At 43.9% G+C, this 15513-nt stretch overlaps 1 protein-coding gene across 2 annotated transcripts in view; it reads left to right on the top strand.

Annotated features, from left to right (window-relative positions):
• KCNK12 (potassium two pore domain channel subfamily K member 12) overlaps positions 1-15513 on the top strand; it is a 206465-nt gene that overhangs the window by 164364 nt on the left and 26588 nt on the right. The window contains exon 2 of one of the 2 annotated variants that reach the window (XM_040351585.1): positions 6490-7381. In XM_040351585.1, coding sequence (XP_040207519.1) covers positions 6490-7381 — 892 coding nt within the window. Of the gene's footprint in view, positions 1-6489; positions 7449-15513 lie in introns of those variants that run through there. The other variant, XM_040351586.1, reaches the window with a different exon arrangement.

The raw sequence follows: 15513 nt of genomic DNA, 5'->3' as shown, positions 1-15513 counted from the left end.
CCCGATACCACTTTTTTTAGACCGAGTACAAGTACCGATACTTTTTTTCAAGTACTCGCCGATACCGATTACCGATACTTTTTTTTAAATTTGATTTTGACAGTGGCACTAATATGCAGTACTGACGACGCGTGGACTGTCCGTTTTTTTTACAATTTAAAGCGGTGGTTCACCCTCAATAACAACATTCTAGCATTAAATTAAGCATAGTAGCGCGAGCTACAGTATGCCTTTATTTATTTTTTTTGCCCTGTACTCACTGTTTAATCCTATAGTGAAGATTCCGACTCCCCGCGGGGAATGGGCGTTCCTATCCAGAGGGAAGATGATTGACGGCCGGCTATGGCACGTCACGCTCCCCGAAGATAGCCGGAGTAGGTCTCGGCTCTTCACGGCACCTGCGCACAGACTATGAGCAGGCGCCGTGAAGAGCCAAGTCCTATTTCAGGTATTTCCGGAGAAGCGTGACACGCCAGAGCCGGCTGTCAATCATCTTCCCTCTGGATAGGAACGCCCATTCCCCGCAGGGAGTCGAAATCTTCACTATAGGATTAAACAGTGAGTACGGGGCAAACAAATAAAATAAAGGCATACTGTAGCTCGCGCTACTATGCTTAATTTAATGCTAGAATTGTTTTTATAGAGTGAACCCCCCTTTAATTGTTTACAATTATTTTTTTTTAATTATTCTTTATTATTTGTTTTTTTCTTTTACAATGCTTTCTTTTTTTTTGGGGGGGGGTCAGTGTATTTTTTTTTTTTTTTTACATTTTATTAATTTTTTAAATTATTTTTTGTTTTTATCAGCCCTGTTGGGGGGGGGGGGCTTTGGTGAGATATTGGGGGTCTTAACCCCTGACATCTCCTCTTTGAGACAGAGAAAGGGACTAGGGACACAGATTCCCCATTCCCGTTCTCTGCAGGCTCAACTGCACTGTAGATGAATGTAAAGGAAACAGCGGCTCCTCTCCATTCATAAACTGAGACATTGTAACACAGTTACTATGCTCATTTATGAATGGACAGTCAGTGATCACTGACAAAAAAAAAAGAAAAAAAAGATCACTGACTGTTCATTCGAAAAAGGGCTCCTTCCTCCGCTCTCCATCCTGACAGATCGGAGACAGAGGGGAGCTCAGAGGGGGGAGCGCGGAGGGGGACCGGAGCGGTACACAGAGGGAAGCGGAGGATGGGGGGGACCGGAGCGGAGCATGGCAGGGACACGAGCGGAGCACGGCGGGGGACACATGCAGTACATGGAGGGGGACCGGAGCGGAGCACGTCGGGGACTGGAGCAGAGCACGGCGGGGGACACATGCAGTACATGGAGGGGGACCGGAGCGGAGCATGGCTCTTCATGTACTGCTTGTTTCCCCCGCCGTGCTCCGCTTGTGTCCCACGAGCGGAGCATGGCGGGGGACACAAGCAGTACATGGGTACAGTAATACAGTAGCAATACAGATGGGAGCGGAGGACGGCGGGGGACTGGAGCTGAGCATGGCGGGGACACGAGCGGAGCACGGCGGGGGACACATGCATTACATGGAGGGGGACCGGAGCGAAGCACGCGGGGGACACAAGCATTACATGGAGGGGGACCGGAGCGGAGCACGGCGGGGGACAGAAGCACCACTGACAAAAGTATCGGATTAGGCAAGTACTCGAGCAAATGCTCAGTATCGGCACCGATACTAGTATCGGTATCGGGACAACCCTAGTTAGCATGGATGTCATTTAGCCTTATGCCGCGTACACACGATCATTTTTTGGGTTGTAAAAATTTACGTTTTTTAAAAATGTCATTTAAAACGATTGTGTGTGGGCTTCAGAGCATTTTTCGGGTTCTGAAAAACGACAAAAAAAAAATCGAACATGCTCTATTTTTTAACGACATTTGTTGTAAAAAATTACCGTGTGTGGGCTTTAACCTCCCTGGCGGAATGATTATTTCAGAAAAAAGGTGCTGAAAGCGGTACCATTATTTGCAAGGAAATTTGGCGTTTTATACTGTAGGCCTGTAATTCTTAAGAATAACTCACTTAAATCTGACCAAATGAGTCTAGTAGGCATCCCGGGTATGACATTTTTTTTAAAACAAAATTATAAATTATAATATAATAAATAATTATAAATAATTATAACAAATAATAATATAATTAGAATAAAAATTATTCAGTAATGTAATCAACTCAAAATCACTGAAATTTGCTCAGTTGGAGAATTGTCGCTGTCATTACTTTTATTTTTTTATGACGAATTTCCCCACAAATCGCTATCGCACAATTCTGCAAGTGATTATAATTTATTATCGCTGTTTTCTAGCTGCTCTAAAACCATTTTTGACATAAAGGGACACTTTTGGACAATCTACAGTTTGCAGGCAGAAAGAACAGTTTTTATTATATAAAAGTATGTAGTATGTAGGGCACTGGGCAGACCACTAGGGACAAAGGGTGTGTGTATTTTTTACATACAGTACTGTAATCTATAAGATTACAGTATACTGTATGTAATGTGTTTGTTTACCTTTTTGAATTTGGCGCCATTCTCCGCTCCCGTGCGTCGTAACGTCGCAGGGAACGGAAATCAGCGGCACACAGAGGCACTGTGTGAATCGAGCGAGGTCCCTCTCGCTCACACAGCGCGGCGGCATCGCTGGATCCAGGGACAAGGTAAGTAACTTGTGCCTGTGGATTCAGCGAGGCGAGCCCGAGTCTGACGAGAAATGCCGCGGTACTGCATCCTAAGATCCGACAGTGTAAAACTATTACACCTGCCGGATCTTAGGAATATCTATGCGTAACTGATTCTATGAATCAGCCGCATTGTTAGAAACAGGGATACGACGGCGTATCAGCAGATACGCCTGCGTATCCCTTTTGAGGATCTGGCCCTTAGTTTTTTCTAGAGGCTGAAAAACATTGTTTTTTAAAACCCGAAAAATTATTGTGTGTACGCGGCATTAGTATTTCGGGTACTGAAAGGTAACTGGAGCCTTTGGTGAAAACTCATGCAAGGGCAGGAAGAGCTTACAATATCTGTATAGGCAGTGACTCTGGTAGGAACGTAATCAAACACCCAAGTTCTGCAAGTTAAAAATCTAAGAGAGCTTAGAATGTAACTATATATATTTCAGGCTCATAAAACTTTTCTAGGATTCTACATGCCCCCTACCAACCTTAATCCTTGGGCTTACAATGGCAGATGTCTGGGGGCAATAAGTATATGATATGGCACCGATTGACAATATGTGAAAAACAGTCCTGTGGACTGTTAATGCAAAGTAAGATGTAAAATAAGCATGTAAAGTAACCTAGTAAGGTTATTCGTTAACCCCTGTATAGCGTGTGAGGGAGGTTGGATTGAACAATTTTAGTCTCATGTTTGGAGTCCTCCTCTAGACTACGCAACAGGAAAAGTTTTATGGACTTTTCAATAATTGCTGCCTGCATAGGACCTTGTACCCTGTCCCATATGCTCTAATTTCTGATTATACTACTCAGAAGTTGGAATATGTACATGGATATGCACCAGATATAAAATCCCGTTGGAGGGGACTTCTGCACCCATATATATCTTTCCAGCTACTGATACAAGTGGAACATGCATTAATAATCCCTGGTATTTCCAATGGCTCACATCAACTTCTTATGTCTCTTTTGCTCATAGCTAATATTACAATATCTGGAATTAGCCTCTACATATCCTACAAGTTTAAGAAAGAATGAAAATATGAAATATTTGTGCACTATGGATATGGTGGTATGGTGTTTATGGTCGGTTTTATACTTGTCTATGTGATATATGTATAATAACGTTTTTTTTTTATGATGCATTGTTTGGCCTTGAGCCCATTGCTAATTTTTCCACTTTTTGATTTTTCATGACTACTTGCTAGGGGCTCCCAACCTTGCCAGATTTATATAAGATCCTATTTTTTGGAGCTGAGTGAATTTGAGGGTCTGGAAGGAATTTTGTAAATTTTGAGTCTCATGAAACACTTGCCATGCCATGCCATTGGAACACATTATTGGCACAAATTATTGGCACACTGGAGTCAGTTTTACCCCAGAGGAACCCTTGAAATCATTTTCCGATCTCAGAGAGGCCCTAGTAAGATTATACTATCGGAGGGGGGGGGGGGGGGGCATTGGGAAAATGCCTTTCACATTGATGGTGGTAAGTGGGAAGAATACTCCCCATACAGAGTTGGCTAGAATCACACCCTTGCAGTCATGCCAATGGTTTTGGAACCATGCAGGCACTATCAGATGGTTGGGAGATGGTAAGTCACAGCTCAAGTAACACCTAGCAACCCTGGAGTAACCCTAGGATTCCATGGAACCCTGGTTGAAAATGGCTGGCATAGATATTAACATTTCTCTCCAACAATGACAAATGGTTAGGGATTAGCTAATGATGCCCACAAATATTAGAGAACAATCCCCAAATCCTTTCTTTTACATTTAGGTTGGCACATTTTTATATTACTATAATATAGGTCATGCCTAAAGCCTGATGATTGAGGGAGGAATCATTAAACTGGAATCCTTTTTGACAGCCAATCATTATTGTTTTCATCCCTGGGGAGACAGGTGGACAATGCTATGATTTCCACCTCGGCCAGTGAGAGGAAGCCTTGATAAATACAAGACTTCTTCTGAATGGCAGCACTTAACTTGACTCTCTTTAATGCTGGCAGTATGCTCCCTTTTGTATGTCGCTAATGCTACTACAGTATATTAGAGCACATACAGCGGCCACATGTTTTTTTTTATGAAAATAGTTTGTTTGGGACACCTTGGGTCAAAGTATTCACAAATATGGGTTAATAGAATGGGCATTTGCCCTTTTCCAAAATGGAGGAGTTAGTGAGGCCGCTACCCAAAGCTCAGAGTGAGGTGTGGTTTCTTCTTGATGTGGATATGAATAAAAGGTGGTGGGTGAGTCAGCACACCGCCCGTGCCCTGGACGACATCAGTTCTGACGAAAAGCGTAGGGAGGAGCGACGTGCTGACGTCACCGCGTTCACACAGGTTCCGGAGTGACGGGCTGCATTGGAGAGCCGGCCGGGCATTGTTTTTTATGCTTTCTACATTTTACATAATTATAAGTGCAATACTTAAAGCGGGGGTTCACCCTATGAACGACAAAATTTTTTTTTTTTTATTGTACCATAAAATCAGGCATTGTAGCGCGAGCTACAGTATGCCTGTCCCGATTTTTTTACCCCCGTACTCACCTTGTACTCGTAGATCGAAGATACCGGGGAATGGGCGTGCCTATGGAGACGGAGGATGATTGACGGCCGGCTCTGGCGCGTCACGCTTCTCCGGAAATAGCCGAAATAGGCTTGGCTCTTCACGGCGCCTGCGCATAGCCTGTGCGCAGGCGCCGTGAAGACCCGAGACCTACTCCGGCTGTCTTCGGGGAGAGTGACGTGCCAGGGCCGGCCGTCAATCATCCTCCCTCTCCCTAGGCACGCCCATTCCCCGCGGGAGCCGAAATCTTTATCGTACAGGTACACAGTGAGTACGGGGGTAAAAAAATCGGGACAGGCATACTGTAGCTCGCGCTACAATGCCTGTCTCGATGGAAAAATGATGCAAGTGAGGTTGAACTACCACTTTAATTACCATTAGGTTTTTACACTATGAAGTCTTTATCTGTTTATGGGGATCGTGTGGCAATAAGTCCTTCTGAGTGGTGTAATCCAGGAAGACTCTGTGACCCTTGCTGTGTATGCCAAAGGCCCAGACTGGGTATTAAGCCAAAAGTGCTTGTGATTTCCCATGATAGGAGATCATTGGAAGTCGGTAAGTGGAAGTGTGTGTTGCGGTGGAAGTCAAATTTCTCCTATCACGTTCTTTGGGTGCATCGTTCGTCAGTTTCACATACATTTTCTATACATTCTTTTGTGAATGCACTTTTTTTATTTGTGATATTAATTTCTCAATTTTTTCACTATACTTATGTATTAATGATCTGGGAGTTGAGCGCAACTTATTAATTGAAAATCATACATATAATTGATATTTTAAAGTGTAACTTAAGGCACAAATACTTTCCTTAGTTCCAATAATCTGTGCCTGCACGGAAGGAGAGCCTGTAGAATTATAAAGAAACACAGAATAATGAAATACTGTAACTGACTCTATAAAATTAGTGGATCTTCTTCTAGTGGTCTAAGTTCGAACAGAGATATATGCATTGGAATAAAGGTAGTCAGCAGAAAGGGTTAAAACTGAATAATAGTGCTGGTTATATCAAAATAATTACCCGTATAAGTTAATTAAAATAAACTTTAACTTACATATGTTTTTTTAATACAGTTATCGACTTTTTATAATACAAAATCAAAAACTGCTGAATTTATGTTGTTGAGAACAATGGTACGATGTGATGAGGTCTTTTTAAATCCCAGAAGTCATATGTATGTTAACGCTCTATTTATTGATTTCCAGTAAGTGTTTCCTATCTTCTTTGCAGGTTTCGGAATGACCACGCCAGCCACCATCACAGGAAAAGTGGTCCTCATCTTCTACGGCCTTTTTGGATGTGCTGGAACCATATTGTTCTTTAACCTCTTCTTGGAAAGGATGATATCTCTTTTGGCTTTTGTCATGAAATCTTGCCATGAAAGGCAGTTAAGACGAAATGGGCTTCTACCTCCGACTGTCCGTCGGGGGTCATCGGTCTCCGAAGTGGACAGCCTAGTTGGCTGGAAGCCATCTGTCTACCACGTCATGCTAATTCTGGGAATTTTTGCTATCACTCTCTCTTGCTGTGCATCAGCCATGTACACCCCAGTGGAGGGTTGGAACTACATAGACTCTTTGTATTACTGTTTTGTCACTTTTAGCACCATTGGATTTGGAGATCTAGTAAGCAGCCAAAACGCAGAGTACAAATATCAGGGATTATACAGGTTTGGAAATTTCATGTGTATACTGTTGGGAGTTTGTTGCATTTACTCTCTTTTTAACGTCATATCGATTGTAATCAAGCAAGTTTTAAACTGGATTCTAAAAAAATGTAGGTGCCGATGCTGTAACAAGTGCCATAAATCCAATGCCCGACTTGGGCGCCGCAATGCCATCACTCCCGGAGCTCGCTTCCGCAGGAACCAATTGTCGATAGAGACCGACGGAAACTACGACAGTGATACGGAAGGCAGAAGGCTGTCGGGGGAGATGATCTCAATGAGGGACCTTACGGCGTCCAATAAGGTTTCTCTTGCCATACTGCAGAAGCAGTTATCTGAAACAGCCAATGGTTACCCTAGAACTGTGTGCATCAATACACGACAAAATGGCTTCTCAGGAGGGGTTGGAGCTTTAGCCATCATGAACAATAGGTTGGCAGAAACAAGTGATTCTAGGTAGAGTCTTTTCAAATTCTTATATTTTCAGTATAATTTTTTTCAATAAAAGGTTGTCAAACTCATAGTAAATTTCCTGAATGTGAACATCTACCAAGCCACCCATTTGATTCTCATTGCAACTACTGATCCCATTTTCATCAGCATGTAATCACATCTCATGTGTATGATGCAACAAGCACTTTATAGTTCTCAGGAAAATATATGAAGGACCTTGTACATTATGGTGTAGGAAAGAAGATCTGTGTTGCCCGTAGCAAGCAATCAGATGATTGCTGATAAAAAAAAACGAAAAAATAACAGTTGAGATCTGATTGGAAGGAATTATACACCAACCAAATAACACAGAAGGTTCTCCTTTCATAAACTTTGACAAAGGGCACTGAATTTATTCACATAACTCATCTAAACTAAATTGGTAAGTTGAAACATATGCATTTCCCAGTAGTCACTGTAGGCGTCTATATGAGGGTTGTTTTTTTTATCCAGACCTCGGGCTGCTCCCTGTTGTATGTCTATCTATCTATATTATTAAAGTGTATTATATCGCAGCAGTGCGACGTTATAATGCGCTTGTATGTATATATGTGGTGCATAGATTTGTGTTGTGGCCACGGGTTGCGGGTTACAGTATCAAACAGAGCAACACGCAACACGACCACCCACCATTACTGTAAATGGCCCCTCATCCCTTAACGATAACGCATCGATGATCCCAGAGCCACCTCATCACCTTCATGCAGCGGCATTATGGTGTGGGCTCTGTTGCGAACGCTCTGAGCAGCACAGCCAATCGCCATGCAGGATGAACAGTGACGTGGTGCTGCGGCAGAGGCGACGAGAAGGTGAGAAGAACAGAGAAAAAAATAAAGCAAGAGAGGCCTGGTTATAATGGATTTCTCCATGTTATATGTATATTATATATATTAGCCTCCCTTGCTGTCCATACCCACTTTCGGTGAGCATGTGACAAGAATCATTCCAATAGCACTATAATCACTACAGCCTACTGTGGTGGTTATGGTGCCCAGGGCCGAGACAAGGGGTGGGCAAGAGGGGATGCTACCCTAGGCACAGTGGAGATTTTGAGGGCTTATGCTAGAATGGGGGATTAGGAGGGAGGGAGGATTTGTGCTAGGAGAGTGGATTTATGTTCAGAGTGGGGATGATTGAAGGGATTTGTGCTAGGAAGTGACATTTGGGGGGGGGGGATTAGTGCTAGGAAAGGGGATTTGGAGGGGGGAGAGAATTTGAGGGGTAGAGGAATTGTGCTAGGAGGGGGGATTTGGGGAGGGAGAGGATTTCAGCTGGGAGGGGGGATTTGTACTAGAAGAGGGGGAATTATTTTGGAGGGAGAATTCTAACTTGCAAAGGGAATTCATGCATAGGGGATAAGTGTGAAGATTAGTGCTTACATTTTTTTGGGGTGGGGGAAGGAGAGAATTTTTGTTGACACATAATGCTCATACATTTTAGGTGGGGGTGCTGTTTGGCATCTTTGCCGTGGGCGCTAGATGACCTTGTCCCAGCAGTGATGGTTCCAAGAGTGTCTTGGGCTTGGCCCCCTCCCAGAATAAAGACTGTTTCACAATGTACTTGTATCTTTCTGAGACTCAACAGCTTATATATAGAGTACTGGGACTCATACCAATAATTGCCAGCTGTGCGATATACACAGGGTCAATACAGATAATTTATTGAGAACAAAAAGTCAGTCTTACTGGGGTTTTTTTTTGGGATGTAAATCCAGCCCTGAACATATGAGCTAAAGATATCTGTGCACCTTAGCCGATTTTAAAAGGATACAGGGATTTAAAGATATGTTTTATTGCAAACAAAATTGGCCTCACCTATCATGTTTCTTAAAAAAAAAAATAAGTGCTGTTTACTGTACCTTAGCTGCCTTAAATAAAGCCACACAAAGAAAGAAAATCTGAAAATATATTTTTTTGCCTTGCTCTGGCTATCCCCTAAGAGCTCTACTGTGATCCTCATTGCAACTGGGAATTCAGTTTTCATTGCTGACTACTGATAATACTGTGCAACCATCTTTATATACAGTTATGACACAAAAAGGCAACCATGGCATCCGTAGATGCCCCTATGCAAAAACAATAGTGCAGAAGTTCAAGACCAGTCATTCACAATCAGTGTTCCGTGGAAACTTGGAGTTCCCCCAGAAGAGGTTCCTTGAGCTGTGACTGATTGACCTCACATTGGATGGTTCCTGCAAAATTCAGTGGCTAGCTATCAGACACCAATGATCTTTTCAGCTGTTTGTAAAGGTGGCATTAAAAACACCACTGTAAGGGGGCATTCTTCCCACTGGCCACCAATTTAAGGGGCCATTCTTCTCACTGGCCACCAATGCAAGGGGTCATTCTTCCCACTGGCCACCAATGTAAGGGGTCATTCTTCTCACTGGCCACCAATGCAAGGGGTCATTCTTCTCACTGGCCACCAATGCAAGGGGTCATTCTTCCCACTGGCCACCAATGTAAGGGGTCATTCTTCCCACTGGCCACCATTGTAAGGAGTCATTCTTCCCACTGGCCTCCAATGTAAGGGGTCATTCTTCCCACTGGCCACCAATGTAAGGGGTCATTCTTCTCACTGGCCACCAATGCAAGGGGTCATTCTTCTCACTGGCCACCAATGCAAGGGGTCATTCTTCCCACTGGCCACCAATGTAAGGGGTCATTCTTCTCACTGGCCACCAATGCAAGGGGTCATTCTTCCCACTGGCCTCCAATGTAAGGGGTCCTTAGTCTCACTGGCCACAAATGTTATGCCGCGCACACACGATCGGTTCGTCTGAAATCGGTCTGATGGCCCGTTTTCATCAGACTAACCTGTTTTAAAATGACATGATGGTTAAAAAACCGATAGAAAAAAACAATCGTCTGTGGGGAAATCCATTGGTTAAAAATCAACGCATGATCAGAATCAAGTCGACGCATGCTCGGAAGCATTGAACTTCATTTTTCTCAGCACGTCGTTGTGTTTTACGTCACCACGTTCTGACACGATCGTTTTTTTAACTGATGGTGTGTAGGCAAGACTGATGAAAGTCAGCTTCATCGGATATCTGAAAAAATCCATCAGACCGTTTTCATCGGATGAACCAATTGTGTGTACAGGGCATAAGGGGTCATTCTTTCCACTGGCCACCAATGTAAGGGGTCATTCTTCCCACTGGCCACCAATGTAAGGGCCATGCATGACACCGACCCCGATAAATTGGTTTTAGCAGGGGTTCCCCAAAGCCTGAAAACTATTTCAAGGGTTCCTCTATGGTAAAAAAAAAGGTTGAGAAAGTTTTTTTTAAAGCAAGGGTCTCCAAACTTTCTAAGCAAAGGACAAATGTACTGTCCTTCAGAACTTAGGGGGGCCGTACTGTGGCCAGTAGAAGTAGAGAATACCCCAGTGTCAGTGGGAGTAGACAATTCCTCAGGCTTGGTGGTCAGTAAGAGTAAATCAAATTACAAAGGGATTGTGGTTAGTAGGAGGAGGAATAACACCCCATCATTGGCATTGGTGGGAGGAATAGTGCCACATCATTGGTATTGGTGGGAGGAATATTGCCCCATTTTTGGTGTCTGTTTGAGGAATAGTGCCCAATCATTGGTATTGGTGGAAAAAAATATTGCCCCATCATTAGGCTGTATTCAATTAACAAAGTTTTAAAATAGGATGTATTTTTGTGATTGGTTATTCTGAACTTTTGATTGGAAGTACACCCTTTTTTTTTCTTTTTAAAGTGTGATATTTTATTTCTAGTGGTCATCTTTATGTCAAATAACACACTACATACCACGTTTGCTGTGGGAGAATCAACTACAGGATAAGCCACTCAGAGAAAGTATAATCTTCACATTTGCTGCCCCTCCCCCCCCCCCCGTGTACCTAGATAGTTGAAAGATATGGAGCTGAAGCATAGGTATGGCAATTTTTCCATAGTTATATTCAGGGGTCAAGTCCTGGGGGAAAAAGTGTGGGAACTCCCACCCAAGATCCACTCCCCCACCAAAAAAAAAAATGATACGCTCATATGCATAATTACTAAACCGCATGTTTTTTTTAAAGCAAGTTCTTTCTAAATCCCACGATAACTCAAGGAAGACCTCCGCAATGTCTCCTGGGAACAATGACAAAAGCTCCCAGGAGACATTGCGGCATTGAGGAAGAGACAGAATACCCGCACACTACCTGATGAATCCATATACAGGAAGCGGCCAGTAACATAAGAGATTACTAAGGTTCGCCTGCCCCTGACAGTGACTCGAGCTGGGCATCGCCCCGCTTAGTGAAGGATTGGCTCAGGCAGCTCGGCTGCTCTAGTCCTGCAAAGGGAACTGCGTTCCTGCTGTGAAAAAAGTGCAGGAACTCTGTTCCCACGCGTTCCCGCAGGACTTGAGCCCTGGTTATATTGGTCCAGCTTGGTGTGCACCATACCTGTGGGACCAAATCCCCCCCACCCCCGGAAATCATTGCAGTAAGCACCGCTACTACAGTTATTGCTGCTACTTTCTGGGTCCCAAGCAGAGCAGCTGTCCTGCTGCTTGCTGGACACAGGGGGTTGTTTACTTGGCACAGAATCCATTCAGAGAACACTTTGCATTCTCTCAAAATTCTATGATTTAATGAGGTGGAAATTGTGACATCACTACCCCACCTCTCCACCTCATCCAATTAGAGACTGCTCTGCATTCCTTAAGAAAATACAAAGTGCGCCTTGAATGGCGCCCATGCCAAGCACGCATGGGACCCGGAAGCTAGTGGAGATAACTTTGGTAGCAGCGATGTCTACTACAGTGATATCCAGCTTCTACAGGTATGCACCATTGTTGCCAACCTACCAGATTGAAATTTACTGACATCACACCCACAATTTACTGGCACAGCCAAGTTTTTACTGGCTTTTCCAAAAGTTACAAAAATCACAGTTTTAGGTGCAATATTCAGTATTTAGGCTACAAACAAGTACAATACTTTATACAGTTTGCAATGTGATGTAAGGTAGATATTAAGGCAAAATACATATTTCTTATTTTATTTTCAATATAGTAAGTAAGTAGCTCAGGGACAGGACTCAGGAGGGCAAGAAATTAGAATGGGCGGCACACACACACATTAAATTGACTATAACAGTGACACTGACAACAGTGTGCAGCAGCACAGATGATGATGACACCTCACCGACACGACACGTCCCCTCCTGAGTCACAGTCACAGTCTCTCTCCACGCCAGGTGGTCCCTTTAGTCCACTCCAGTCCAAAAAGTACTAACAGTCCCACTCTTAGCTCGTCTGGCTTACGTCCTGCAGATCCACACACGGGGCTCCACCCACTCCGCTCCCTTGCACCATGACATCACACGACATGCTCAGGCACCACCTCCACCAGACCAACCCCCCCCCCCCCCCCCCCCCATGGCACACCCAAACACACTGTAGCAGGTACTTGGATGGTCTCGGCCGACTCCAGATTGGACAGTTTCCGAGCCTCGTGTCACAGCCATAATTTTCACTGCCAACCTTTTCCTGTCACTGACATTTACTGACAGGAGGAAAGTGCCTGTTTTTTTACTGGCTGCCAGTACAAATACTGATGGTTGGCAACACTGGTATGCACACTTACATTGGTCCAAGTTATAAAAATTGCCATACCTAAATTTCAGCTTTACCGGAAGCAAGATATTTAAAACATTACAGCCAATTTATAAAAATATTTACAACGAAGATACTATAGATAAAATAAATGCATAAAAAGTATTAGATTGCCCTTACCTCTGATGTCCTGAGGTTTTACGTTCCTATCACATATACCTTACAAACTAAAATTAGCTTTACCTATGTCCTCTCCAATTGCATTGACATACCGTATTTGTCGCTCCATAAGACGCACTTTTCCCCCCCAAAAAATGGGGGGAAATGTCTGTGCGTTCGATGCAGCGAATACTAACCAGGCCCCCTCCCAGTATGTTACAATACCGGGCTGGCGGCGCCACTGCCATCTCCCGTGGGTGCCGGGGCGATCTCCCACTAGGCCTGTAACACAGCCACTGACAGAAAAGCCCGAGCGGCTGAATGGAGTATGGCCGCGTTGGCCGCTCGGTCTGCTTCAGGAATGCCTGTCTGTGCGAGGTGGAGGTGACACTGATCAGGCTGCATTTTTTGGACACTGATCAAGCTGCATTTTATGGGCACTGATCAAGCTGAATTTTATGGGTGCTGGTCAGGCTGCATTTTTTGGGCACTGGTCAGGCTGCATCTTATGGGCACTGGTCAGGCTGCATTTTTTGGGCACTGATCAAGCTGCATTTTATGGGTGCTGGTCAGGCTGCATTTTATGGGCACTGATCAAGGTGCATTTTATGGGCACTGGTCAGGCTGCTTTTTTTGGGCACAGGTCAAGCTGCATTTAATTGGCACACGTCAGGCTCAATTTTAATGGCACCGGTAAGGCTGCATTTAATTGGCACTGGTCAGGCTGCATTTCAATGACACTGGTAAATATTTTAGTACACCATTTGGTTCTGAATATTTTTTTTCTTGTTTTCCTCCTCTAAAACCTAGGTGCATCTTATGTTCAGGTGCATCTTATGGAGTGAAAAATACGGTGGTTAGTATTATACATTATAAGGTCAAAGGGTTGTGGAAGCCTGACCATCACAGCTATATGAGCTTGTCCCCCATTAAAAAAATTACAATAGCCTCCACTATTTTGAAAATGCTTCCACAAGATTTGGAATTTGTGCTCATTCAATTAAAAGAGTATTTGTGAGTCCAGGCAATAATGTTGGGTGAGAAAGCCTATTAGTGTTCCAATTTGTCCCAAACGTGTTTGGTAGAGTTGGGGTCAGGACCTTGGGGGTTATTTACGAGTGCAAAGGGCACTTGAAATTGCACTGAAAGTGCACTTGGAAGTGCAGTCGCTGTAGATCCGAGGGGGACATGCAAGGAAAATAAAAAACAGCATTTTAGCTTGCACATGATTGGATAACAAAATCAACAGAGCTTCCCCTCATTTCAGATCTACCCCTCAGATTTACAGCAACTTTCAGAGTCATTTCAAGTGCACTTTGCACTTGTAGTTTGCACTTGTAGTGCAAAGTGGGTTTGCCTTTTGTAAATAACCCCCAATATCTTTTACTTTTTGCTATAGTAAATATCCCAATAAAAAAAAAAAAAAAATTCTCAGTTTAGGCCGATATGTATTTTTCTACATATTTTTGGTAAAAGGAAATTGCAATAAGCGTTTTTTTTTATTATTATTTCAGGTACTTATATTGCGCTGTCAATTTACGCAGCGCTTTACATATATATTATACATTCACATCAGTCCCTACCCTTAACCACTTCCATACCAGGCACTTACGCAGCTTCCCGCCCAAGCCAATTTTCAGCTTTCAGCACTGTCGCACTTTGAATGGCAATTGCGCGGTCATGCTACACTGTACCCAAACAAAATTGGCGTCCTTTTTTCCCCACAAATAGAGCTTTCTTTTGGTGGTATTTGATCACCTCTGCGATTTTTTCTTGTTGCGCAATAACTAAAAAAAGACTGAAAATTTGGAAAAAAAATTAAGTTTTTATTTTTTTCTGTTCATTTTTTTGTAAATAAACTTTCTCTTTCAATTACGGGCACTGATATGGTGGCACTAATGGGCACCGATAAGATGGCACTGATGGACATCGATGAGGTAGTACTGACGGGCACAGATGAGGTGGCACTGATTGGCGGCGCTGGTATGCGACACTGATGGGCACTCATAGGCGGCACTGATGGGCACACATAGGTGGCACTGATGGGCACACATAGGCGGCACTGATGGGCACACATAGGCGGCACTGATGGGCACACATAGGCGGCACTGATTGGCACACATAGGCGGCACTGATGGGCACTCATGGGTGGCACTTGGCACTCATAGGCGGCACAGATGGGCACTAATGGGCGGCACTGATGGATACTTATGGGTGGCACAGATGGGCACTGATAGGTGGGCACTGGGCATGGATGGGCACTGTGGGGTGGCACTGGTGGACACTGTGGGGTAGCACTGATGGACACTGGGGTGGCACTGATGGACACTGTGGGGCAGCACTGATTTTGCCAGGTTGCCAGTC

This window comes from Rana temporaria, chromosome 4 (assembly GCF_905171775.1).
Source record: "Rana temporaria chromosome 4, aRanTem1.1, whole genome shotgun sequence".
Taxonomy (NCBI): domain Eukaryota; kingdom Metazoa; phylum Chordata; class Amphibia; order Anura; family Ranidae; genus Rana; species Rana temporaria.
This window is presented reverse-complemented; position numbering and strand designations above follow the sequence as displayed.